The sequence below is a fragment of the Leucopleurus acutus genome, assembly GCF_964270905.1.
Source record: "Leucopleurus acutus genome assembly, chromosome: 19".
NCBI lineage: Eukaryota > Metazoa > Chordata > Mammalia > Artiodactyla > Delphinidae > Leucopleurus > Leucopleurus acutus.
The window spans coordinates 26,474,180-26,501,215 of NC_139161.1; the positions used below are offsets into that span (position 1 = coordinate 26,474,180).

At 49.3% G+C, this 27,036-nt stretch overlaps 1 protein-coding gene across 1 annotated transcript in view; it reads left to right on the top strand.

Moving 5' to 3' along the window:
- The window catches only part of LOC309975939 (acetyl-CoA carboxylase 1-like), a 59,321-nt gene extending 32,794 nt beyond the window's left edge, over window positions 1-26,527 (top strand). Inside the window, exons 8-13 of the mRNA XM_082861305.1 lie at window positions 204-381; window positions 2,102-2,214; window positions 14,400-14,554; window positions 15,215-15,385; window positions 22,081-22,217; window positions 24,197-26,527. Of these exons, the coding sequence (XP_082717431.1) occupies window positions 204-381; window positions 2,102-2,214; window positions 14,400-14,554; window positions 15,215-15,385; window positions 22,081-22,217; window positions 24,197-24,320 (878 nt within the window). The 3' untranslated portion in view covers window positions 24,321-26,527. The remainder of the gene's footprint in view (window positions 1-203; window positions 382-2,101; window positions 2,215-14,399; window positions 14,555-15,214; window positions 15,386-22,080; window positions 22,218-24,196) is intronic.
- Window positions 26,528-27,036: the final 509 nt, after the last annotated feature.

Below are 27,036 nucleotides of genomic sequence, written 5' to 3' on the forward strand. Positions count from 1 at the left end.
AGATCCCGTGGAGTCTTAAATAAGAAATACAGATGGAGACACCAATTGCTTTAGTCTTCAGGGGGCCAAACGGGACCTGGGGCAGCTGCACCCCCAGACCTGTCACCTCTGGCCACGAGCAGCCTTATTCCTCTGTGTGTCACGATGTGAGCAATGTTCGGAAGCACTGCTTCATGGTTTCTAATTTGTCTCATTCTCCACAGATATGTACGACCAAGTGCTGAAGTTTGGCGCTTACATCGTGGATGGCTTACGGGAGTGCTCGCAGCCTGTGATGGTTTACATTCCTCCACAGGCCGAGCTCCGGGGTGGCTCCTGGGTCGTGATTGACCCCACCATCAACCCGCGGCACATGGAGATGTATGCTGACCGAGAAAGCAGGTAGCGCTCCTTCCTCGTTTCCACTCACTGCCTCTGGGGGATCCTCTAGCTGTTGGTTTCCTCCTGGAGAGCATTACAACCAAGGGACCTTTATTTGAATCTGTGTATCCACAGAGGGCTCCAAGGTCAGAAAAATAGGCTTTCTAGAAAGCATCCGCCAGCATGAGAAGGGAGCCAGGCTGGAGTGAGGCTTTCCCGGTGTGATCCCCACCCCAGATTCTCTTACCATGAGGTCCTCTATCCAGGCGCCCCCAGACTCTGAGAGACCCTCTCCTGTATGTTGTTCAGATATACCTATTCATCATCTCTCTCTTAGGTATGTGGCAGAGGGGGCTTAAAGCGAGGTGGAGAGGAAGGACCGAGTTGTTAGTCTGGAGTTCTGGGGGCTTCCCCAGGCCCTGCTGCTGACTAGTGAGGAACTTGGAGCGGTCCTCGCTCTCCCTGGGTTGCTTCTCCTTGTCTGTGGAACGACCTGGGTGGCCATCGAGGTGCACCGCGGCACCTGCGTTCTGTGGTTCCAACCAGAGCTTCTCCCACACAGCGCAGTGCCTCACTCTGGCATTCGGGGAGGCCTGGAGAACACAGTGTTTGCAGCACAAAGAGAACTGCAAGAGAAAATCCCAAGCTTCTGTTAGGCATTGGCACCTGTAACACTTAAGTCCAGCTTCCTTTCATAATCTGCTTTCAACCCTTTTGTAAATCTCACATCATATCTCCTTGACATTTTCCATGCCAGTTCCTACATCCAGTCATTTTATTAGAGCACCTATGTCTCTCTTTTCCCCTAAATTTCAGCCTCTTATTTCAAAAACTGCTTGAGAGAGTCCAGTGGTTTTATTGTCAAATCACTAGGCTAGCGTTCTATACTTAGGGGCTTACTTTTAAGTGCTAACTTAACTCCTGATCTGATATCAGATGGGAGACAAGTCCTCTGCAGACTTTAGAACAAGACTGTATGGTTTTAAATCCAGCTCTGTCACTTGTTAGCCTTGGACAAGTCTCCTAACATCCCGTACCTTAGTTTCCTCCTCTGTGAAATGGGGATCATAGTACCTTACTTCATAGTGGATATAGACTGGGCATGGGATTGTCATAAAGATTTTTACATTGACCTTAGAACAGTGCCATGCACAGAGTAAGCATTAGCTGTAATTTTTTTTTTTTTTTATGTAGAAAGTCTTTAAAAAAAAAAAAAGGTGTGTAGGGTAAAGTTCCTGGTAATAGAACATCATTAGTATGCACTAGAAGTGACCCTGAAACCTATGTCATTTCCATAGCAGCAGGGTGCCGTCCGTGTGTAGGACCAGTCAGCACCCCGCCACTCCCTCATTGCGTGGCCTGAGTGATGGAGACTGTTCCTCTGCCACTGCGGCTACATCAGCTTTTTTTTTTTTTTCTGAAAAACGTGATTCCTGGTACCCTCATCAGCTGTAGGTGGTGGAATCTGTATTCTTCTCCCTTTGAGATGGAAGTAGACCGATGTCATAATAAGAATTATTTTAATTGCTTTTCGCCAGGCCTTCCTCGTACCCCACTTAGACTCTTCTCTGGTGCCTGCTTCTCTCCCTGGGGTTCCCTCTGTGAACTGTGGGTGGGTAAAGCCATAATGAAGCTATTTCCTGGTCCACAGATTGTAACTGGCCTCATTCTGTTGTCTCCTTCCTCTAAAGTGCCTCTGTTTCTGTTTTGTTTTGTTTCCTTTCCTTTCTCTGTGATCCAGGGGATCAGTTCTGGAGCCAGAAGGGACAGTAGAAATCAAATTCCGCAGAAAGGATCTGGTGAAAACCATGCGTCGGGTGGACCCCGTCTACATCCACTTGGCTGAGCGATTGGGTATGTCTGCTTGTCCTCCTGGCAAATCAATGAGCCGTTCAGCTGATTTGTAATGAGTGCATTCACAGGCCAGGGGAGGAGGCACTGAAGCATTTGATCAAATTCATGATCATCTTTATTTACTGTCCTCTCTATGGTAAGAACCCTGGTAGAATGAAATAGGGTGTGTAATAGGAGGGAAAGCGGGCCCTCAAAAAAGCAAAAGGCACCCGATTTTTTCTTCTGATATTTCCTTGTAGTTCAAACAGTCCATCTTTCTAGGCTTGTGGATGTCCTTGTAAAGAATGATTAGCTGGAAGTTGCTGTTGGGGGCAGGCTGATCAGGCAGAGAACATGCTAGGCTTAAGTCTCCTGTTTCTGCTTGTCTCTCTGGACGAGCCTGCCTTGTTTCTGAAGAGTCAGTGTCACAGGATGGAAAAGCCGGAGACCTACCCCGGCGGCATCCTGGGGCCATCCTGAGCTGGAGAAATGGAAGTAAAAATCGTACACTGTGCACTTAAAATAGAGGCCGAGCCGCAGACTCCCTGGGAGCATTTGCACTCCATGCTTCCAGCCGTTACTGTGTCGCTCATTTGTTTCTGGAGCTTTTGGAAGGCGCTTGCAATTTGAACATTGGACTAAACTGTGGGGGCCCTGTGTCAAGTCCAGAGTCTGAATGAGTTTCAGAGTCTCTTAAAACACTGATTTTCTGCCCAGGTCTCCCATTGAGCCCTTTGCTCTGTTAGTAAAGATAATGGCTTAAGGGTCTTTTGTTCGTTGGTTTGGTTTGTTTTTGTTTTTTAAAGACAACAGGGAGATTGTCTTTAAAAGGTAGTGAAACTCAGTGAATGGAAGACATAAAAAAGAGATGCTAGCTCATTTATGTTCCAAATAGTAAGTTAATTAATAAAGTACCATTTGTGAACTCTTTACATCCTCACCATCCAGAGACACAGAAACTTCTGAGAGTTTGCCGGCCCTCACCCTAGAGACCGCACGTCCTGGCATCAGAGGCCTGAGCCGTGCGCAATGTTGCTTGCCATACACAGCGACTCGGGTTACCATAAACCCTGTTTGTGTCCCATTGTTTGCCGTTAGGAGAAAACCACCAATAACTCTAACCCACCGCAGCCTGATCCTTTTGTAGGAAATGCACACATACGACAAGAAATTGGCAAAGTTGTTTCTAAAATCTATTGCCACCCAGAATTGTTGAGGTGGTTTTTCTTCCTCTTTCTTCTCCAAACAGGATAATTACTTCTGACCAACCCCATAGACTTTAATTAAAGTAACTGCAGCTCAAGAACAAGTTACTCACAACTGTACACAGAGAGAGCTCTACAAGCTTCAGCCACTGATAAGCATCTCTCTTAGATGCCTCATAATCGCTCCCAGCATCCAGCGATCGCCGCCATCGCCGTTTTTACCACTAATTCTGCACGAAGGCAGCAACGCCACAATTTCAGAACACAGCGAATTGCATAATTTTCTTTTTTTCCTCTTCTTCTTTCTTTTCTTGTTTTTTCCTGATTTTCTTTCTGGCCAATTTAAAATTTGTCAAAGTCGGTCTCCTTCTGGATCACTGCCCTTTGATATTTCGCGCACTCCATTTGCCACAAACAAGCCGCAGGGCCGCAGTTCATGCTGACTCCAGCAGAGAGAGAGCTCCATTTATCTTACACTGCCTGCTGAATTCCTGCTCATTACCTGGGGGTTCACTGCCTCTTTTTAACCCCCCAGTGGCTGTCATCATCCCTTCAGAGTAACTGGCTGGTAGGAAGAGGGATCCTCTCTAACATCTGTTTGTAGAATGACTGGATGGTGAGGGGTGTGGGGCTGAAGCTTCTTTCTCTTGAAGGAAAGTGATATCGCTCCCACATTCACCCAGCATCCTTTAACTTTTGAAACACGGAAAGGGGAAAAGGAGCAGATTCCCAAGGGATGGCCGTTTAATCATTTGTTACAAATCATCTTATTATCAATTTCCTATCCACATTGAAGAAAACCATACTTATTTAACCTTGACCAAAATGGCACTAGAGGAAGGATCCTTAGTCGGCTAAATGTGAAGCAGGCACTGGCCCAGGGCAGCTTGGGGCATGAGCAGTGGAGCTGGAGTAAAAATAACTACGTACAGGTCTTGGGTATGTTGCTTGCAGGTAAGTTGTTTAACTTCTCCAAACATCAGCCTCTTCATCTAGAGGGGGGGGTGATGCTCCCACCTAGCCAGCGTGGGGATCAGATGAATGTGCGCTGTCTTTGAATCTGCGGAGCATTGTTCAAACATGGTGATTGGCATCGTTTCCTTTCCATCCTAAGAAGAAGCAGCAGTCTTGTCTCAGGTATTCTCAGTCAGTCAGGGAGACCATAGACGTCCAGGTGTGTTCGTGACAGAAGAGATCAGTGGGGATGTAACAGAAGAAGCATTTGTGAGCCTGGCTCCTTTTGGGTTCACACTGGCTTTTGGCTCCTTTTTCAGTGCCTAGAAGCAGACTGCCAAAATGCTTTTTCACAAAGTGGGTAAAAAGACCTCAGTTTCCAGATTGGGAGATCGAGGCAGAAGGAAGAGTTAAATAAGTCATCCAAGGTACAAAGTAAATGTACGCTAGTGCCCAGAAGGGAATCCTGGTTCCCTGTGCGCTACTTTTCTCAGGATTTCCTCAGATACTTACCTCAGCTGAATACTAAGCCTGATCAAAAGTAAACAGGAGCTCTTTTTTTATAAATTTATTTATTTATTTTTGGCTGCGTTGGGTCTTCGTTGCCGTGCGTGGGCTTTCTCTAGTTGCAGTGAGTGAGGGCTACTGTTCCTTGTGGTGTGTGAGTTTCTCGTTGCGGTGGCTTCTCCTGTTGCGGAGCACGGGCTCTAGGCGCGTGGGCTTCGGTAGTTGTGGCTTGCAGGCTCTAGAACTCAGGCTCAGTAGTTGTGGCTCACGGGCTTAGTTGCTCCGCGGCCTGTGGGATCTTCCCGGGCCAGGGCTCGAACCCATGTCCCCTGCATTGGCAGGCGGATTCTGAACCACTGCACCACCAGGGAAGTCCCTAAACAAGTTCTTTAAACAAGAGTGCTTTCCCTTTGTGATCTGAAGCCAACTCCACGGAGAGGAATCTGACATAGGAGGACGTCTGAGGAGTAGATGTTGTCCTGTGTTCCCAGTCTCTTCCCAAATGGGCCTCTGCACGGGAGAGCATGCCATCAGGTCACTTAGACAAACCAGTGCATTCTGATTGACTGCTCAAAATACTCTCTAAGGATAATGAATAATATTTAACTTCTGAACAGCTAACGTCATCTCTTTCAGGATTCTTATTTTTTTTAAATGGCCTTTTGTCATTTTATATAGTTAGTCTGGGTAGAGGTGGTGAATTACTAGTTTACAGTTCTGCGATTATAACAGAGAGTATGAAAATAGTACATAGATTGGTCCCTCATAAAGGTAAAGGGAAGAATTACCCCAGCAAGGAATGTGATATCAGACCAAATACCAGAGTCTTGCATTGCTGGACCAGTTCTGACCCTGGGTTCTCAGAACCCGGGCTTGGGAGAGTCAGTGCAGAGAGGAAAATGTCCTACCGTTCTGGTTGCCTTAAGGAAATTAAATTCCTTCTTTGCAAACAGAGCGCAGCCCTCCAAGGCTTCCCTGTCTCTCTCTGATATCCTTTTACCTCCAGGACAGGGAGAGCGGCCTTAGAGCAGGACAGCCTTCCCAGCCTGGCCTCATGATGCTGTGATGCGAGATCCTCTTCTGGATCCTCATCCTCCTCTTGTGTTCCGAGGGAAGTGACAAATCAATTTAGGTAGAGAGAACCCTCTGGCCCAAGCGTGAAGCCACTGGAAGCTCCCGCCGTCCCTCTCCTCCGTACAAAGAGCACCTGGGCCAAGGAGCCGCTTGGTGGAACTTTATTCTGCTCCAGACACACGTCTTGGTCGTGGCCCTGTTCCCAGACAGCCGGGCAGCCTGCCATGCGGTGCACTGGCCATGCCCACGTGGACAGAGCGCGTTCTGGGAGTGGCGGTCTGACACGGGCAGCGGCGAGCACCACTGCTGGCCCCTGCTTGGCCGTAAGGCCCTAGCCCACACCCCACACGCCTCCCGGCCTGAGGCACCCTGGGCGTGGGTAGATGGAGTATTGTGGCTGCAAGTGAGGATACATGTGTCTGAAAATCCTCAGGAATGCCTCACTCCCAAGCCTTCTCTTTAGCCGGCGGGATGACAGGAAATGGATACTTCCTTGAGTTAAGGGGACGCAAGGGTTAAGCTGCTTTTCTGGCAGAGGTGATCGAAGTTTCTGCGCTGTGTGTGCTTTTCTATCTCTTGTGCCCTCTTCAAGATGCTGTAAGCTGAAAAGAGCTCAGGTTGCTTATTTGAGGCACAAAGCAGTGTCCTTACCTGGAAAGTTGATCACGGGAAAGAAAGAAGTCCTAATACTCAGCCTGGGGAGTGGCCTCTGGCCCTCTCCCCTGTTGTACACAGAGTGTCCTCCCTGGCACCGAGGTCCCCAAACACTGGGCTCCTTAGTAGGTAGGCTGCTGAGGAGCAACGTAAGACTTTCTATCATGAAGGTAGAGATGATGGAATCCTCCCTTAAGTTAGCAGCAGCTTAAAACCCACCTGTCACACCGATTCAGAAGCTCTTTGGCTTGATGCAATTTAGTGCAGTAGTGACAACATTTTCTGGGAAGGAGAAGGGGGTCGTCCTTTTGGTGTGATCTGCTTGTATTTATAGAAGCATCTGGGCTTGCCTCTTCCCAGGAAGGAGTGAGTCACAATTCCCTCAGGCTGGAGGGACCTGGCAGGCATTCTGTTAGACTGTAAAACCTAAGCTTCTGCCTGCCTGAGGCTGTCATGAGAACTTGTCAGAGGGACCCTCTTCCCCACTTGGTCCCAGATGAGCCAGATCCTTGTCCTCCCGCCTGCCAGACTGAGGAAGAGCAACTTAGAGAAAGAAAATAGTACAGACTGCCAGGCTTAATTGCCACTAGAATTCAGAGAATTCTGTGCTGTTTCCTGACTCCTTTGTGTGGGGTGTTTGCATGGGGGCGCAGGGGACAAGGCTGCAGGGGGAGTAATGTATTTAATATATTTTTTTAATCCCCATTTGGAAATCTCTGGCTTTACTATAATGATTTTTAAAAATATGAACAGTAGAACACTAACGCCATCGCAAGGAACCTCAGGGTTAAACATCCCTTGAGAGGATTGCTGTTAAAATCAATATGCATATACAGCTGTATTTAGATAGTTATGGCCCCCTTTGAAGAAAAGCAGATATATGAAAATGGGATTTAAAAAAAAACTAGATACACTGGGAGAAATTATTCCCATTACAAAAGGATTATTTGCTTTACCAAAGGATTCACTGCAGGGTTCCTTCTAAATAGCTCCCTTAAGGCATTTAAAACAGGATCTGATTTCTGCAGTTTTTCAAGAATGCTTTTGTGTAAAGAAAGGCACACCTGTTATGGATACGGAAGTAGTTTTGCAGGGTTTTTTTTTTCCACCCTATCTTACTGTATATTAGAGAAATTTCTTTCAACATAGAAAATGTGTTTACATAGATCTTTTAAACAGCTACTTATGTTTGTACTTCTGAATCTTAATAAGATTCCAGTCTTTTTTATGCTGATTTTTCAATCTTAAGGTTGAGGAATGGGTATGTGTTCTCATATCTGAGATATTCAGGAGCTTAGTGGGGAGGGTGATCTAGTTCTTTTCTTTAGCATCATAAGTATTTAACCAATCACAGCAAATTGCCTTCTTCTTCAGAGGAGGAGGAAGGGCACATGAAAGTTAAAATTGGGTTTATATTTACATAGGCTTCTTGATAGAACTAAAAAAAAAAGTTAAGAATTAAAAGAACACACACTTTAATATCACATCCTTTTTCCTGTTTGCCAGACTAGGATGGTTGTTACATAAATGAGAAACAGCTCAGAAAAGGAAAGAGACTTCTGCAAGGTCACCTCGTGCCTTTGGCTGCGCAGAGAATTTTTAGCCTACCACTCTGATTTTTATTCTGAGCTCTGAAGGTCTCACCCTCCCCCCAGATCATACTCCATGGTCTGCTCATCCGTACGGTAAGGCTGGCCACCTCCCGCCCTCCCCCAGGGTCAAGGCTGGGTCAAAGCACCTCCTGCCGCAGAAATCAGCGGTCTCCTCAGAAGCTTCTCTTCAGCTTTGACCCCATGGAGGAGAGATGTGGCTTTCCATTATGTCCTGGCCCCTGGCACACCTGACAGGCTGCTGTCCTGTGGACACGTGCAGGTCAGTTTAACTTGTTTCATTTAAAAAGCATGGACTCTGAAGCCAGACTGCTTAAGCCCAAATCCCAGCTCCATCATTTCCTGGCTTTGTGGCCTTGGACAAGTTACTTCACTTTTTTTTTTGCGTGCCTCAGTTTCCCCAACGATAAGATCACAGCAATCTTTTAGGGTTGTCGTGAAGATGAAATGAGATGAAAAGTACTTAAACAGTACGAGTGTATGGTAACATCTCAATAATGTTAGCTTTCATTTGATCACTAGTAATACCTCTTCTTGCGTTTAAGTCTTTAAACATTCTTAATTGTAAGGTTGGATTTTTAGCATTTCATGGGGACTCTTTATTTTGGGAAGGAAGGCATGGGAGTGACCGACCTCTCTTTTCCCTTTTCCCATTTCAGCCTTTTCCTAAAGTAGGATTCTAGAAAGAATGACTTTCCTCTCTGTAGCATATTCTTAAACACACTCACACATGCACACACACTGGCTTGCTTTCCTAAAAACCCTGAGGCCCTGCAATCTGGCTAGAAAAGAAAGAAAACCATTCTAAGATATTTAATTGTACAGGGAGCTTATAGGATTGATCGAGAGCTTAGCTTTTTACAATAGTCCAGTGAATAAGAAATGCTCCTGACAAATGATCAATGATGGGATAATCACTCTTTATCCCCCTCCTCATTCTTACCTTCTTTCTTTCAGGAGAGCAGGGTTCAGAAGTCAAAAATCTTTATAGACGCTGCTTTTAAATTAAGCAGAAAATAGACATTGACATATGTGTTAATCTCCCCTAAATCATTACTGGGGCTGGCTGCTTTGCCGTACAAGGAGAGGGGCCCTCGCTGTGCTACGGAAGGGTGTAAAACTAGCTTAAGAGCAGCCTCTGATTTTTAGAAAATAAAATGCAGAAAACCTTTTTTTCCCCCTTAAAACAAAGCACACAAATCTTTCTCTTTCTCATGGGCATTTAAAATTACATACATTCTCTACTTCTGTCTTTTCCTTGCTTTGATGCTTTTTTGAGGTAGGTCTTGAACGGCAATCAGAGGCATCACCGAAGGAATCAGACAACACAGTCTTTGGGGGAATGTTCTGGGATCTTCCTAGTCTCACTCAGGAGGGCCAGAGTATTGTAGGTGTTTATTTTGGTATTCTTTCAGAGCTCTAGGATAGCTTGATTGGGTGGATGAGAATTTTGTTAGGGGAATTAGCCTCCTCTGTCCCTCCAACTGGGTAAAGCCACCGTCTTATTCCCCCAATGCTCTGTTCCTAAGCGCAGAAGTCCCCCTGCTCTGCACCCAGTGCTGAGCTGTGCTCTTAACTCCTCCTAACACAATGAACCAAACTCTCCAGCTAATTGCCCTTCTGTGGCCACTGCCAGGTCTCCTGCTTGGCCACTTTCAGTACCATTTAATGTAGAAGAACACAGGCTTCAGAGACAGCCAGACCCAAGGGTAAATCCTGACTTTTCTACCTAAGAGCTGGGTGTCATTGGGCAAGTTACTTTTACGTTTCAGAGCCTTGGTTTTCTCATTTGTGAAGCAGAGACCCTGTCTGTAAGGTGGGGTTATTATAAAGATTAGAGATGATGTATCTGAAGCAACTTGGAAAGCGTTGAGTAACTCTGAGGTGTTCCACTTGGCAGCAGTGTTAGCAGCTGACCAGACCTGGGTCTGAACTGCGCGTGGTGACCTATGAGCTGTGTGATCCTAAAATCATGGAGTGCAGTGCCTGGCGCATAGGAAATGCTCGATAAATGGTGTGTGTTGTATATGGAGCGCATCTATGTATATATGTTGTTGACCCTGAGGGAGAACGTGGTGAGGGTCTGGAAGTCCCTGTTCAGCCATATTCACGGTCCTGCCATCCCCCGCCCCCCAGCAGGCTGCGATTTTACCTGACGATCTCTCAATGCCCGGAGATACTGCGAGTTCCCTTCCAGACCACCACAATAAAGTGAATGTCGCAATAAAGCGAGTCACGTGACCTTTTTTGGTTTCCCAGTGCATAGAAAAGTTATGTTTACACTATAAGTGTGCAAGAGCATTATATCTGAAAAACAATGTACATACTCTAATTTAAAATACTTTAGCGCTAAAAAATGCTCACCATTATCTGAGCCTTCCGTGAATCATAATCTTTTTGCTGGTGGAGGGTCCTGCCTCGACGTTAGTGGCTGCTGACTGATCAGGGCGGTGGTCTCTGAAGGGTGGGGGGGGACGGACGTGGCAATTTCTTAAAATAAGACACCAGTGAGGTTTGCTGCATCGATTGCCTCTTCCTTTCACAAACGATTTCTCTATAGTGTGCAGTCCTGCTTGATAGCATTGTTTGATTTCCCCATAACAAATACAGTACAGGTATAACTCGCTTTACTGTGCTTTCAAACTTTTTCATTATTATTATATTTCTTATGGTGATCTGTGATCAGTGATCTTTGATGTTATCTTTTGATGTTTTTATACTTGTTTTGGCATTTTTTAGCAATAAAGTATTCTCTAGGTATGCCTGTAACAGGAGGCGCTACCCTAGAGACGTGCATACAGAATGGGACTTATTGGAGATGCCGTCTCGGTCTAGTCGTGGGGTGGGACTGAGGTGGAACCTCAGCTTTATCAGGCAGGAGTCTGCCATCCTCATTTAGCCTTTTCTGAAGTTAAAGGGATACTAGTACCGAAGCGCTTGTACACATAAGCCAGAAACACACACAACGCAGTGTTCAAAAGCTGTGGGAGCCAAGCTGCTGCATCCGGGTCCTGCCTCTGCCCCTTTCTAGCTTTGTGACCTTGGTAAGTTACATAAATTCTCAATGCCTCAGTTTCCTCACCTGTAAGAGGAGGAGAATAGGAATACCAACCTCATAAGGTTGTTGTAGAATTAAATGGGTTAATAGATGTAAAGCACTTAGAACAGTGCCCAGTGCCCTGTAAATACTAGCTTTGATTACTGATTATATGCCCTGGGGAGCCAGGATACATTTTTTTTTAGTTGTACTTATTTTTTTAACTTTCCATTTGATATAATTTTACAGGAAAGTTACAAGAATGGTACAAGGAACTTCTGATGCCCTTTTCTCCAATTCACCTACTGTTAACTTCTTCGACTTGCTTTAAAATTTTCACATGCACAGGCTCCCTCGCTCACTCTCTCTGCACACATACGTGTTTTCTTTGAACCGTGTGAGCTAATCTGTAGACATCACGATCCTCTATCCATAAATATTCAGTGTGTGTTTCTAAGAACACAGACTTTCTTTTACATAAGCAAAATACATTTATTAAAATCAGAAGCTAGGGGCTTCCCTGGTGGCGCAGTGGTTGAGAGTCCGCCTGCCAATGCAGAGGATACGGGTTCGTGCCCCGGTCCGGGAGGATCCCATATGCCGCGGAGCGGCTGGGCCTGCGCGTCTGGAGCCTGTGCTCCGCAACGGGAGAGGCCGCAACAGTGAGAGGCCTGCGTACCGCAAAAAAAAAAAAAAAAAATCAGAAGCTATAACATTGATACAATACTGCTGTCTAATCCATAATTCATATTAAAATTTTACCAGTTGTCCCAATAATGTCCTTTATAGCCTTTTTTGTTTTTTTGGTCCATATCTGAGATCTAATCTCAGAGCACATGTTGCGATTTGTTGTCCAGTATTTTGTCCCTTTTAATCTGGAATAGTTCTTTGGCCTTTCTTTGTCTTTCATGATCTTGACAGTTTTTGAAGAGTCCAGGCCACTTTTTGTAGTGTTCCTTAGTTTGAATCTGTCTTATATTTTCCATGGTTAGGTTCAGATTATGCATTTTTGGCAGGAATACTGCAAAAGTGATGTCATGTCCTTCTCAGGATGTCGTATTAGGAGGCACGTGATGTCAGCTTGTCCTGTTCTCGGTGCTGGTTAGCTTTGATTACTTGTTCTAAGGTTTTGTTCACTGGGTTAATCCACTGTAAAGTTGCCATCTTCCCCTTTGTAATTAGTAAGTAATTTGTAAGGAGCTGCTTTGAAACTATGTAAATATCCTGTTCCTCCTCAAAGGCTCACCCACGCGTTTTAGTATGTGTTGATAATTCTTGGCAGAATCAATGACTGTGATGGCTGTAAAATGGTGATTTTCTAATTCCATCATTCCTTCTCTATTGTTAGTCTGGGGAGAGAGAGGGCTTTCCCTTCCCTTCTCCCCCATTTAATTATTTATGTCAGGGTGACTCATGGGTTCTTATTTAATTCCATAAATATTCTATCTGATGCTCAAATTGTCCCAGATTTAGCCGGTCAGAACACCTTCACACTGGTTCCTGTGTCCTTTTAACATTTCCCAGTCAGTTTTTGAGTACTTCCCCGCTTTTTGTGACAATACACTCCAGGCTCATCTTATATTTCTCCTGCCCCAGCCGCGGAATAAACCATTTCTCCAAGGAGTCTTGGTTCCTTTTATTGTTGAAGGAAAAATGTTTGCTTCCCTGTCAAGGGTGTTCTACTCGAGACCATCTCATCTCAGAAGGAGCTGGTCAGCTCTCCTCCCCGGAACCCTCCAGCCAGGTCCACCTAGAATGAACGGGCCTCCGTCTCATCCCACAGTGTGGTGCCCACTGCTGTTTACCTGGTTTGGAAAGAAGGCTGCTGGGGGGTCAGGGGCCCAACGTGATGGGTCAGTGGTTGCCTCTGTGTGAGAGCCCAAGGAAAGATAGCCCTTTGTACCCTTCATCACAGTTCAAAGTAGTGATGGGTTTTGTTTTTTTTTTTAAAAAAAAAAAAAGGTGGACTTGGGCATCCAAAAACCTCATAAGACTGAAGCTAGGTACTAGAGTTATACACGTGTTTGGGTATAATACGGCTCACTCAGCAGCCCAGGGCTGTTTATGGCATGTGATTCATAGTGGCATAAAAAGCAAGGCCCGTTCCAGACAGACATGCTTGAAATAGACCTTTCTCTATTGCATCCCATCACCTGTGGTCATGTATTTATTTGTCAGCTTTGGTGACAAAGCACTTCAAGTTGTCCCCAACCCCAGGGGCTGTCACCTATTGCTCTTTCAGTTAGACTTACTCCTCCTTACTGGGCAGGCAGATAAATTCTCGGTATTGATTGCAAGTTCCATTCTGAGAGTAATTAGGAAGAAAAGCACAACGTAGCAGCGCCTCTCCTGGGACACTGTTGAGTGGGGGTGGGAGGCTGCTTGTTATAAGGAGTCCAAACTCATCTGTTGCGTAAGGGCGCCATGTGCTCATAAGCTTGGGGGTCCAAATGGGGTTTGTGGACTGCCTTTCTCTATTTCCCTCCTCCTCTGCGTTTAGCCCAAGAGCCAGAATATCTTTGTCACTGTGGTCAGGGGTTGGCTCTGGCAGTAGCAGCCCAGGTAGGAGACTAGGAGGCTGGCCAATCCCCCGAGCTGGCAGGAGACACATGCCTCTGGCTCTGATTGGATCGGATTCTACTAATTTCAGGTTAAGAGTACGCAGACCTGAGGTTAAAGCTGTGAGGTAAAGCAGCTTGCAACCTGAGGAGTCATCAGGTCCTGTCCAGGCGGACAGGTGACTGGTGTGGACGTGGGGAAGAAGAGCTGCTGGTCTGTGTGCGGAGGCACAGGGCGTGTCCCCCCAGCGTGTCCCACACCCGGAGCAGCCCGGCCGCTCTAGTGCTGGTCAGCAGGGCATGGCACGGTGCCCTTCGTGGGGATGAGGGGCCCGCTGTCAGAGTGGTGGTGAGGGGCACGGGCTGGCACCTGCTCGGGGCGCGGGCCCCCCCCAGGGCTGCTTTCATAGCCGTCAGCCCCACAGGGAAGGGAGGGCACGGGAGCCCCGTGGCAAGACAGGGACAGGTCTGGCATCTGGCAGAGTCCGGTTGTCAGCAGAGAGGCGATGAAGACGCTGGAGAGCTGAGCCTCAGAGCTTCCCATGACTGGCTGCTTCTGAGCAGAGGCTCCTGGTCCGCCTGCGCCTGACGGTGTGTCTCCTTGCAGGCACCCCCGAGCTAAGCGCAGCGGAGCGGAAGGAGCTGGAGAGCAAGCTGAAGGAGCGGGAGGACTTTCTCCTTCCCATTTACCGCCAGGTGGCCGTGCAGTTTGCTGACTTGCACGACACACCGGGCCGGATGCAGGAGAAGGGTGTTATCAACGTAAGTACGGGGGTCGCCGCTTCTCCTGACTTGTCAGAGACCCGCCGCCAGCGCGTGTGTGTCTCGTGCCCACGGGCTCCCATGCAGGGAGCTTTCGGGGCTGCATTAAAACAGCGGGTGCAGATTAAACCGTGTTCAGTTCTTCTGGCGAGACTTGTCCCTTTTTCTGTGCCCACTACCATCCTCAAACAGCTTATGAGTTAGGTTCCCGGGGACTCCTCAGGAGGCAGGCTCCATTTTGCTGGCGAGAAACTGACTCCCAGGCACTCCACTGGGGACAGCTTCCCCGGGGTCCTCAGGCAGTGGGTTACCCCAGTGTCAAGGTCCCGGCAGCGGCTAGTTCACACTTGACCTGCGTGCGAGCTGTCTGAACCGCCTGCTCAAAAGCAGCCCCGTGCTCTCTGTTACCCGGGAGTCTGAGCCCTGCACCCCCGAACATCTCAGCTCCGTGTGGGCCGAGCGATGGCCAGGCCCCTCCCTGTGCAGTGCTGCGGTCGGTGGGGCGTGGGGCTGTGCTCTGAACTGGGCAGCCGTCTACAGGGGCTGGGCTCGTGGCCACTCTAGTCTCTGAGGGACTCGCCGGAGGGTAGGGTTTGTGCCCGTGGAGTCCCCTCTGGGCACCAAGCTGGGGCGACTAAGCATATTGTTGTCTGGGTGTAGGACATCCTGGACTGGAAGACATCCCGTACCTTCTTCTACTGGAGGCTGAGGCGTCTCTTGCTGGAGGACCTGGTCAAGAAGAAAATTCACAACGCCAACCCCGAGCTGACCGACGGCCAGATCCAGGCCATGTTAAGGCGCTGGTTTGTGGAAGTGGAAGGGACAGTGAAGGTAGGTGGCCCCCTGGAGGAGCCTTCACATCCTGCTCCTCACCCGCCGCCCGCCCGCCCCTGGCACCGCAAGAAGCCTTGTTGTCTAAGAATCCCCGGGCCTCGGGAGTGGAAGGGAGATATGGGCCTCAGCCTGTGTCCTCCCCACAGTAATATGTCCTGACGGCTTGTGAGAGGAGGTGGTAGGGCGTTCTTTGCAGCTCATTCCATCATTCAGCAAACCTTTCTGAATGCGTCCTGTACACCAGACAGTGAAGGAGGCAGGCATATGCTCCTGTCCTCGCAGAGCTCGCCACCAAGGCAGGGAGACAGATTCGTCAAGGGGTCACGTACAACAGTGAGGCCAACGTCAAACATGGCAGGTCCAGGGCATCATAGAGCACAGAGAAGGGCCACCGGACCCGCTGTGTGGGAAGGGAGGGCAGAGTCTGGGAAGACTTCTAGAAGTAATGTCTCAGCAGAGACCTGAAAACATAGTAGGAATGAACCAGAGGAAAAGGTTGGATTAAGAGACAGGAGGAATGTTCCAGGCAGAAGGAACCGCATGTTCCAAGCCTGACAGCAAGAGTACCGTGCACCCGAGGCACTGCAGGAATTTCAGGATGGCTCAGAGCCCGGGATGGTGTCGGGCCAGGAGAGCCACGTGGAGGGGCTGGGACTTTGTCCTGAGGCCTGGGAAGCCACTGAGAATTTGAAGCGGCAGAAGGACATCCTGTGATGCGTGTTGTAGAGAGACGGCTCAGGGGCTGTGTGGAGGGCGCGCTGAGGGGGCACGAGCAGGAGCCTAACGGGAGGGGATGGTGATCCAGGCGGCAGACGCTGTGACTCCAGCTGAAGGTCTTCTGATTGCAAATCCAAGCTGGAAGGAAACGTCCACCCTGCAGGGAACTACGGATCCGCCATCTCCTGGGGGTGATCTCACGGGGAAGGCGCACACCTCGGAGCAGCGCCCGCTGAGATGGTGTCCCTGGTGCTCCTCCCCGGGGCTGAGGCCAGGACAGCCAGGCACCAGCATTTGCTTCTGGAATCCTGGGCTACAAGAGACAGTCCATGGGAGGATGGGAAGGAAAAGGTGGGACTTTTATTTCTGTTTTTACTAAGAAAAAGAAAGAAATCAACCTTTATTCATAGTTAGTATCTGGATTTAATCATATACATCATATATGCATTTTATCAGAATGTGGGTAGTATGTGCTGGAAATACACGTGTCTCTTTTCCTGATAGCTATGTGATCGAAAACAGTTGGTGACTGCCGGCTTAGAGAATTGCTGGAGGGCTGGATGGAGGGCACACCCGCCTCCTCCTGGGAAGTGTTGCTTGAGGTCTCTGCTGACTGTTCCCGGGAAGGAACCCCAAGATTTGCTATAAGTTTTAAAGTCAGTGAGTCGGGTTGCTTCTAAGATTCACCTCTGTGTTAAGTCTACCCGTTTCTTTATGACCGAAAAGATTCCTTGGATAAATATTTCATATGTGCAGCCTCGTGCGACATGTGGTTCAGGTTAAGGTCAGTCTCTGGCATCAGAATTGAGTGAGACAATTTTGTCAGTGGCCACTGGCAGCTTGCAGCGGAAGTTGGCATTGAAAGTCACGCAAGTGTAAAATAAGAGGCTGTTCTCCAGTTAGGAGCGGCCAGCCAGGTAAATGGACTCTGCGTGTGCGGCCAGGAGAGGCCCGCACGCCTTCCTCCGCCATCAGTCACTAACGGACGCGCACGGCCTCAGTGGGCACAAGGATGCGGGGAAGGACGGCTCCCCTCTGAGCGTGAAGCCAGCGCACAGGCCCTTCAGTTGTGCCTTAACATCCCACTCCCAGGGGACAGCGTGTCTGGAGAAGCAGGTCATCGCCATCTTGTCGACGGAGAAAACAGTCACCTGTGTGCACAGACTCCTGGCTGGAGATCAAGTGCAGAAGACAGCCTGGCCCCATGGCTCAGGAGGGGAGGCCAGAGGCTCTGGGACCCAAACGTACCCAAGAACGAGGCCGTCTCCCCTGCCCCCCATCTACAGAAGAGAGCGCCCCCCTGAGCGCTCAGTCCAGGAGGACAGTCGAGGGGAGAGAGGAAGGGCAGGTGGTCCCACGATGTGGCTTTGAAACCTCCTCCTGGATTCTGCGGGCTCAGCAGGACCCGGTTTCGTGTGGGGCTGGTGCTAAAATCTGCAGCGCCCTTGAGAGAAGAAAGTGTTGCCGTGTTCAAAAGCCGAGTGGCTGCCTCTGAGGGACCAAGTCTGCGCGGTGCTTGGGAACGGCCTTTCAAACCCCAAACTGGCGCCTTTCCTCGATTCTTCAGTCAGCGATGGATATCGCACACTGTCTCTCGCAAGGTCTAAACCCTGGCTTTGCCTCAAGAAGTGACCCTCTGGTTCTTACTGTGGTTACTGGTAGGGAAAGACAGTGATAGGCATCTGTTAGCCGTGCTGTGTGTTTTCTTCATAGTTTTTTTTTTTTTTTTTTAAATCTTAATCCTGAAAAAAGAGATTCACACTGTGATGTTATATAACTGAGCAGTACAATTCTTTTGTTTCCCTTAGAGGAGTCTGTTACCATGAGTTATGGGATTGTTTGAGTCCACAGGGACAGTCCCGTTGTAGGGGACAGGGTTTATGGTTCACAGTTTCACTGCAGGCAGAAGAGAAGCATCACCAGAGCTCCCTGAAAACACAGCGAGAGCTTAGGTTTAAACTGGGTCATAAGAACAAGGCACACATCTGTTTCACGGGCACGTTTCTTCTCCTGATTCTTAGATCCATAGTTTAAGGTATGCAGTTTTTCAGACAAGCTGATTTTCCCCCCAGGCCCAAATTGAGAAGAAATCAGAAATTGAGAAGAATGTGGAAATTGAGAAGAATGTGGTATTTGGAATCTCACACTTTTTGGATCCCAGCTTTACAATTTACTGGCTTAGACATACTTAAGCCTCCCTTTCCTCATGTGTAAAAATAGGGATGTTTATTTCACGAGGTTTATTGCGTTTTAAAGGACATCGTAAGCGTCGGGCACCATGTCTGGCGCGCAGTTTCCTCCTCCCTCAGCGCAGGGCTGAGAGTTTCAGTGCAGCTGAAATGGTCTTGGTGGGAGCCATGTGCCCAGCAGATTCTCAGTCAGTGTTCTCTGACTTGGCGTGCTCTAATTTATCCATGATCTAGGATGCCACAGTGAACCCTTACTGTCTAGGAAGCTACCCATTCACTCTTTTTTAAATTTTTATTTTTTGGCTGCGTTGGGTCTTCGTTGCTGAGCATGGGCTTTCTCTAGTTGCAGCGTGCATGCTTCTCGTTGCAGGGCACGGGCTCTAGTCATGCAGGCTTCAGTAGTTGTGGCATGAGGGCTCAGCAGTTGTGGCTCAGAGGCTCGAGCGCAGGCTCAGTAGTTGCGGCGTACGGGCTTAGTTTCTCTGCGGCATGTGGGATCTTCCCAGACCAGGGCTCGAACCTGTGTCCCCTGCATTGGCAGGCGGACTCTTAACCACGGTGCCAACAGGGAAGTCCCAACCCATTCATTCTTAGTCTGGATTTCCAAATGAGATGAATCGTCAGTGGAGGCCCTTGTGAGGAAGGTAGAGGAAAAAGCACCATTGATAGGGTTGTTTGACTTCCACTCTCCTCAAGCTTCCCGTGGACAAGTCTTATGCACCAAACTTCTGATCTAGGGCCAAGGAGCGAAAAGGTGAGGCAGAACCTGGGCAGCATGCCTTGGGCCTGGGGCTGAGGCTGGAGTGGCTATCAGGAGATGGGGCCAGCAGGCCACCCCAGCCCACATGGCTATTTGCTACTGTCCGCCAAAGCATCAGAAAACATCACTTTGCTGAGGTGTCTCCAGGCAGCTCACAAGGTGACTTACCTGCAGGGCATGGTAATCACGGCTCACATCCATCAGCCTGTGCCCTGGTCACTCCCAGGCCCTGCTGTACCATTGAGTAAGGAGGGCTTAACAGCAATCCGATACATTAGAAATGAAACTTTCCGAACAGGTCATTTAGATGTTGTGAGATAGACTAATTACTACATACAATTAGCTGAGTAGTGCCAGGGATACTGAGCCACTGATGCAGAGCGGGATATAGTGCCAGCTGAACACGTACTGTGAGGCCACTGTTGTGACGTTTAATTATTGATATTTTATTGGTATTACAATGTTCTGACTGGGATGAGTGCAGGCAGGTGACATAGGGGCCCAGGCCTGTCATGAGGTTAGCACCCAGCATGTCACACGTGGTTAAAATCCATGGTGGGAATAATCAGCCACGTGCTCATAAATTTAAGGAGGGAAATGTAAACAGCATAGGGTTGCTCGTCCTTCTGGCCAGGAATGATGATTCCTACAGCTCCGTTCCTGGAGGGCGAACGAGGAACTGCAGACTCCCTGACCCTCATGGGGGAAGCTCGCTCACACAGTAGAGGAAACCCTCCCAGGTCTGTTGCAAAAAACCTGTGGTGCCGCGGCACCTGCGTTGGTTGATTCTTGCTAAAAACGCTGTTGGCTAGGATTGCGACCCCATGGCCTTCGTGTGCTCTGTGCTGTGGTCAGAACTTGACCAGGGTTTGACTTGGTGGTCATCACCCAGTCGTATTGAGTGAACAGCAAATCTTTCATGTAAGGGGCCTATATTTTCAAAAACTTGGAATGTGTTGCTTTAATTCCGTCTGGGAACTTTTTCAATGTTTAATTTAAATACCTAGTGTATTCTGGCTACAGGAGGGGACAGCAGAAGAGTTTTCTCTGGAGGGCAGCTGGCTTTCCAGTGCAGTGTCTGAGCATCGTTAGAAGCAGGCATCTCGTTAGCTAATACATTACACCAATCAAGGCGAGTTATCTTAAGCCACAATTAATCTGCTCCCTGGCATATGTTGATAGGAAAGCATCATGCTGTTTCTTAATTAAAAGCAAACGGATTAAAAATGATTAATAGGAGTATTAAATATTCTCTTAAACTAAAGGCTTTGGGATTCTTGGGTAAATCTAGGTTTTTTTTTTTCCAAGAAGCACGCATTATTTTCTTTTTTCCTCACCCCAAATCCTCATAAGTAACGGCATGTGCAGAGGTCCAGATTACCATGATGGAGATGGAAATGTCGGAGTTCAGGGGCAGTGCTCAGGAGTGCAGGCGCACCCATCCACGTGTGGGGTGGGCAGGAGCTGGCACGTGGGAGTTAAGACAGCCACACTGTGGGAAACACCACCACCGCCACCCTTGTCAGTAGAGATTGATGTGCAGAACGCTTGCGTTCAGCCTCGAAGGTGCTGGGCAGGACGCGCAGGACGCGCAGCACGGAGAGGTGGGAAGGCCCCCTCAGCTTCGCACTGTCCGGGCCGCACCACCCTGACCAGGAGAGCTGATCTTTTTGTCAGTGATTACAAACAGAGATGGACAAATTTGGAGCCAGAAAAAGAACTGGACAAAAGAACTAGAAAAGGCACGTTGCTGATCCTTAATCCTGGGGCTCCTTAATCCTTCAACTGTGAAGGACTCCTTAAGGGTTGTTAGAAACGCGGACGTCAGTTACAGGACATGTAATAAACAAGCAGCGCCCGGGAACTCGCTGGCCAAGGTGGAGATGGGGAAGTGAGAGTCTGAAAAGAAACCATTATTTTGAAAGGCCCGAAGTAGAACCTTAGGAAACAGCACAGCGCCCGGTCTCCTCCTGCGTGACGACTCCGGCGGGCACTGAGAACGCAGCCTCCGTGCTTTGCAGGCCCTGGGGTCCCAGCCGAGGCTCGGGCGCCTCTGCTGGAATCCAGGCTTCCTGAGCCGCCTCCCGAGCTCCCTAACGCACCCACCTATTAAATTTCAGCGCCAAACTCATTGGCATTCTGACTTTGACTCGGTTAGTGATAACAGAGGAGGACAGCGCACCTTTAAATGACGAGCTTTGTGTTTAATTACCCAAACAAAATGACATAAATATGAATGAGCCCTAATGGCGGTACTTGGTTTTCCGGAAACCATTAACAAAACGATTCCTAAATGATTTGTAAAGAAAATGAGCGGAGACGAGAGCCAGGAGAAGGCTATTAGGTTTCTAACACACTCCTGAATTATTATGTAGTCAACTACCTGGGAAATGCTCAGCTAAATGATCTTGAAAGGAGGAGGTGAGAGGTGGTTTGTTGAGACTTTCAGGGTGATGGACATCCTGACCCTTCGGAAAACTCTCACAGAAAGCGAACTGGGGTTTAGGTTTCCGACCCGGCGGCAGGACTCCCCTCACCTCTGGCCGCCTCCAGCTCTATGGCAGGAGGCCTCCACAGCCAGGCTGCTCACCTGCCACGCACCCTGCTGGGACTACAGACTTAAATTCAGGAATCGTGACTCAGTTCCTCAAGAAGCGCACATTTCGTTTAGAAACACCAAGTAAACAGCATTTCCCTCTCAGTCTGCACTTTACTAAACAATCGGTCAGGGGACTGAATTCCCGTAGCCTCTGTGGAACAGGTAGGGGGACGGGACCAGCGTCCGTGTGAGCACGGATGCCTCTGGGGGGCCCAGGTGGACACTTCAAAAGCAGGGCAGGGAAGACGAGGAAGGCTCCTGCCTTGAGGCCTGCTTCCTCCTCCTGCAAAGCCAACAGTAATGGAGAGCTGGGAACGGCTTCTTTACGTTGAGTAAGCTTTTGCAGTGCACTTTCCGGATGTAGCCTAGTCAGGGTGTCCAGCCTGGCCTGGGCCCTGGTGTCCAAGCAGGCGTCGTCTGTTGGCAGGCCTATGTTTGGGACAACAACAAGGATCTGGTGGAATGGCTGGAGAAGCAGCTGGCAGAGGAAGATGGCGCTCGCTCGGTAATAGAGGAGAACATCAAGTATATCAGCAGAGACTACGTCCTCAAGCAGATCCGCAGGTGAGACCCGCGGGGGCGGGTGGGGGTGCTCCTGGGTGGAAGTGGGGCTCACTTCGCGGGGACGAGCGGCTCAAGGACAAACGGTGAGGTGGTGATGCCTCATGGTCTTTGTGGCCCCTTTCTGTTTGAGACGGCTGTGGCTGGCCCGCAGATCAGAGCCCTGACGCGCACTTCTTGCTCAGCTGCTGGTCCCCAGGGGCACTTCGTAACGATGGCTTAGTTCATTGTGCCCAGCTATTCGCTCCAAATGCAGACACTCAAACCGGATGAATGATTCTGTGAGGAAAAGCTGACTGCATCATAGTTTCCTGGGAAACTACCTCCTCCCCTCCCCCAGCCAAGAGTTAGTTGTGTTCTGGAGGCTTCCGTCTCCTCCACAGGCTGGGTGGTGGAGACTGCTGGGGACATTTTTAAAACTTTCTATTTGGACACATTTCATTTACAGAAAAACTGCAAAACTGAAAACAGTACAGAGAACAAATTTGTACCCAAATGTGCCTGGTATTTACATTTTACCCTTTTTGATATATCATTTGTGTGTGTGCTTACTCTTTTATATAAGAGTAAAGCATACTCGTGTGTGTGTGTGTGTGTGTGCGCGCGCGCGCGTGTGTGTGTATATATGTATATATATATATATATTTCTTTTTCTGAACCATTTAAGGGTAAGTTACATATGTCATGGCCCATCATGGCCCGTTACCCCCAAATAGTTCAGTATGCCTTTGCTAATAGGGATATTCTCTTACATAACCAGAGTAAAATGACTAATTTTTGTAAGTTGAACATTTTATCTAAACCACCATTTGCAGACCATTGCTCATTTTGAGTTTGTCGATGTTACCTCACGATTAGATTCAGGCTGTGCATCTGCAGCCAGAATATTACATCCGTGATGATCTGGCCTTCACAAGGTACCGTATCTGGAGGCACGTGATGTCATCTGCCTGTCCCAATGTTAGTTTCCATCACCTGATCAAGCTGTTACTCAACTTCTCCACTGTATAATTCCTGATTTTCCCATCCCCCTTGAACCTAATAAGCAGTCTGAGGAGAGACACTTCAAGGCCATGCAGATTCCTGCTCATCAGAATTTCCACCTAGATTTAGCATCCAGGGACGATTCTTGCCTGATCCAGTCTTTTTTTTTTTTTAATTTATTAATTTATTTTTATTTTTGGTTGCGTTGGGTCTTCGTTGCTGCACGCAGGCTTTCTCTAGTTGTGGCGAGCAGGGACTACTTTTGGTTGTGGTGCGCGGGCTTCTCGTTGCGGTGGCTTCTCTTGTGGAGCCCGGACTCTAGGCGCACGGGCTTCAGTAGTTGTGGCACGCGGACTCTAGAGCACAGGCTCAGTAGTTGTGGCGCACGGGCTTAGTTGCTCTGCGGCATGTGGGATCTTCCCGGACCAGGGCTCGAACCCGTGTCCCCTGCGTTGGCAGGCAGATTCTCAGCTACTGTGCCACCAGGTAAGTCCCTGATCCAGTCTTTACAGTGAGGTTGCAAAATGACAGTGTTCCAACTCCTCTGCACAATCACATCTCACCACCCCAATTCTCCTGTAAGCAAAAGTCCTCTCTCCTCCTCCATTTATTATATATTTGTTATTGGTGTAGACTAGTGAATGTCTTTTTTCAATGATTTGTAATTCATTATTTTGATGCCCCCAATGTCCCAGATTTAGCCAGTGGGAGCACCTTCAGGCTGGGTCCACTATCTTTGTGACATGACCCCATCGGGGTTTTGGTTTTTGCTTTTTGAGGTTACTTCCTCACTTTCTGACATAACAAAATGTTTTGGGTTCGTGTGGTATCTTGCTACTGGGGACATTATTCACGTAGGAAAATGAATCAGGTGAGGCAGGGACTGCAGGGTCCGCAGTGGACTCTGGGAGTAGGTTTCTTGGGCAGTTCTGAAGCTACCCCGATCTAGGCACTGCTGCCTCTCTCTCATCCTCACTGTCCCGAATCTTCCCCTCCAGCTTGGTACAGGCCAATCCAGAGGTTGCCATGGATTCCATCGTCCACATGACCCAGCACATCTCGCCCACTCAGCGAGCAGAAGTCGTTCGGATCCTCTCCACAATGGACTCCCCGTCAACGTAGGAAGAGCTTCCTGCCCACCCCTGCCCTGCCTCCGGAGAAAAGGGCTAGAGCTGCCTTTCACACCTGAAGCCGCTGTAATTAGAAGGCACACGAGACCAGCACTGGAATCAAAGTGGCATTTTGCTTCCCCTCGATGTTTTCAGGTTACGCATGACATACTGGGACGTAGGGTCACAAGCCCCCACTCCAGCCCACCAGTCACACCTACCCCGTTCAGTATTTATTATTACCCTGGCTGTGACGGCAGTCCTCTCTCCCTGCCCAGGACCTAAGAAGGCAATGACGGGTACAAGCACCTACCAAGAGGTCTTACTACACGCCAGCAGGGCCACCCTCCTGTCCTGACCGCCCCTTGGTCTGGCCCCGGGAAGTGGGAGCTGTTGCCAGGCAGTCAGCAGCCCGCGCTCGCCCCTGGCCCTGTGAGCCTGCAGCCACCGGCAGCAGAGGAGGGCCAGGGCTGAGGCCATAGGCCCAGCACCAGGCGTGGGGAGAGGAGGAAGCCTCGGGTCTGTTGCTTCTTACCCCACACTCAGCCCGGTCCACACCAGGCACCCAGCTTGTGAAGAAAAATTAAGAGCATGAAATCTGCAAGCTCCATGGAACTCAAAGATGAGGGCAAAACCACGACCCAAGAAGCAGAGAAAGCAGAGACCCAGTCACTGTCGTCGATTTAGGGGCCTCGCCCTGGGGCTCCCTTCTCAGAACAAGCGCAGAGACGGTTGACCTGCCACTGCCCCGTGTGCCGCTGCTCGGCTAGCTGAGATGCCCGGGGGCCCCACTGGCAGTACCGTAGCCCGAGTGGGCAGAGGAGGACCCAGGGGAGCTGCCCTTGCCGTCACTGATGGAAAGTAGTCACCATGCGACAGCGAGAGCGGGCCAGCCAGTCTCTCTTTTTAGGACGCGGAAGGTTGTTACTGTTAAGCCTGGAGCTTTGATAGTTACAGGAGGTTAACGGTGCCTACAGGGCCATCGTCTCCGTTTCTGGGGCCACTCTTCTAGCAGCTGACACTCTTACTTACTTTGGGTCTCGTCTCTTCCTTGAATGTACACAGGCACAGCCGGTCTCCCCACAGCCACGGAAAGGAGCCCTGGTGACATCAGTGCTCTCGGCGCTGGGAACTGGCCTTCCCTGCTTTGGGGAGGCTTCCAGGGAACACAGAATCCATGTGACCTTAAGGTTATCCACAACCCCATCATGGTGCTGCTGTCTTCCAGGCCCACGGGTCCCTCCCTGGCCTCCTCATGGGTGATGGAGAGTTTATTTTCAACAACCAGTTTATTCAAGGAGAGAGCTTACTGATCCCCCCCGTCGGTGTTCCTAAAGCAAGAGTGGCAGGTGATCAGGGCTGGGGTAGCATCCGGCTACCCCAGTGCAGCATCCGGTTCCTACAGTGCAGCTAATTGCATTTAGCAGCATTTGTCACTGATGACCAAGGGGGAAATCACTAAGACGTCTGAGAAGCAGCAGTATGAACACTTCCGTATGAGCTACGGTTTTGAGCCTTAACCCTACAGTTCACGCACAAGAAAGAGCTCCACTCCTCTCCTGGGGAACTGTTTGTGCAGATGGGCACCGTGCGGCTGGATGGGCTGCCACCTGCCCCCAGGAGCCTGGAGCCTCGGCCCGGCTGCCCTGCTGCGGGGGTTCGGCGCCATCCAAGCCAGGAAGGGCGGGAGAAGGTGGGGAACAATTCTCAGTCCAGGAAGCACGTCCACTGTTGCTGGTGTTCGCTTACCCAGTAAGCATGGATTCACCTTTGAGCAGATAATTCCTCCACACTTTTTACAATAAATAAAATTCCACACACCTACAGGTGGTGTGGAGTCCTATGCTTGCCCTGGCATTCCTTCGGGGCAGAGGGCGGGTGGCACTTGTTTACCTCCCCCCAGCCCCCAACAAAATTATGACACATTAAAGGAATACATTTAGTCTCTAGAACTTGGCCATGCTCACCACCTCCCATCCCCAGGGCGCCTCACTTTAGGTCTTACCTGGACAGGGCCCTTTCCTATGGAGAAGTCAGGAAGAGACACAGCCCATCACACACACGAGGTCACCAAGGCAGGAGGAGGGTGAGCGACGTATCAGCTGAGACTCGCCTGAGCTAGGATCACCATGTTGTCCGCTCACTTCGGTCACAAAGCAGCCTTCACTTGTCTTGCTGAGCATTCGATGTACGCACAGCCTGATGAGCAAGGAGCTTCAGTCAAATGTGTTCTTTTCATGTTTTGTTGAAATAAACCTCCACGTTTGTAGATGAGTCACTGTGTGTCACTTCAGCCCACGCCCAGCACCTCACTCTGGTTCCACTCTGAGTAGGGGAGCTTTGTAAGGGTGAGACCTGCCCCTGCCGAAAGCAGAGCCAGTGTAAGGACCGTGGTGCATGGTGCTTCTGCAAACGATGCCATTCCCAGCCTGGGCAGTTTTCGGGTCCACATACCCTTGATGGGCTGGGCAGTTTCATGGGTCTTGAAGTGAACAGGAAGGAAGGTATGAACCTCTGGGTTTGCATGATTCGTGGCATTTTCCGGGTCAAGTGAATAGCAAACCATTTTCAGAGACCACTTCGGGCCCCCTTTATGGAGAGGTTTTAGATCCTCTGAATAATTTAGCTACTTCATGGCTTTTGAATGCTAGCTGTGGGCACAAAAAGGCACTGGGGGCAGGAAACTCAGGCTTGTGTGCCTTCAACCCTCTGCCTCAGTTTCTATGAAT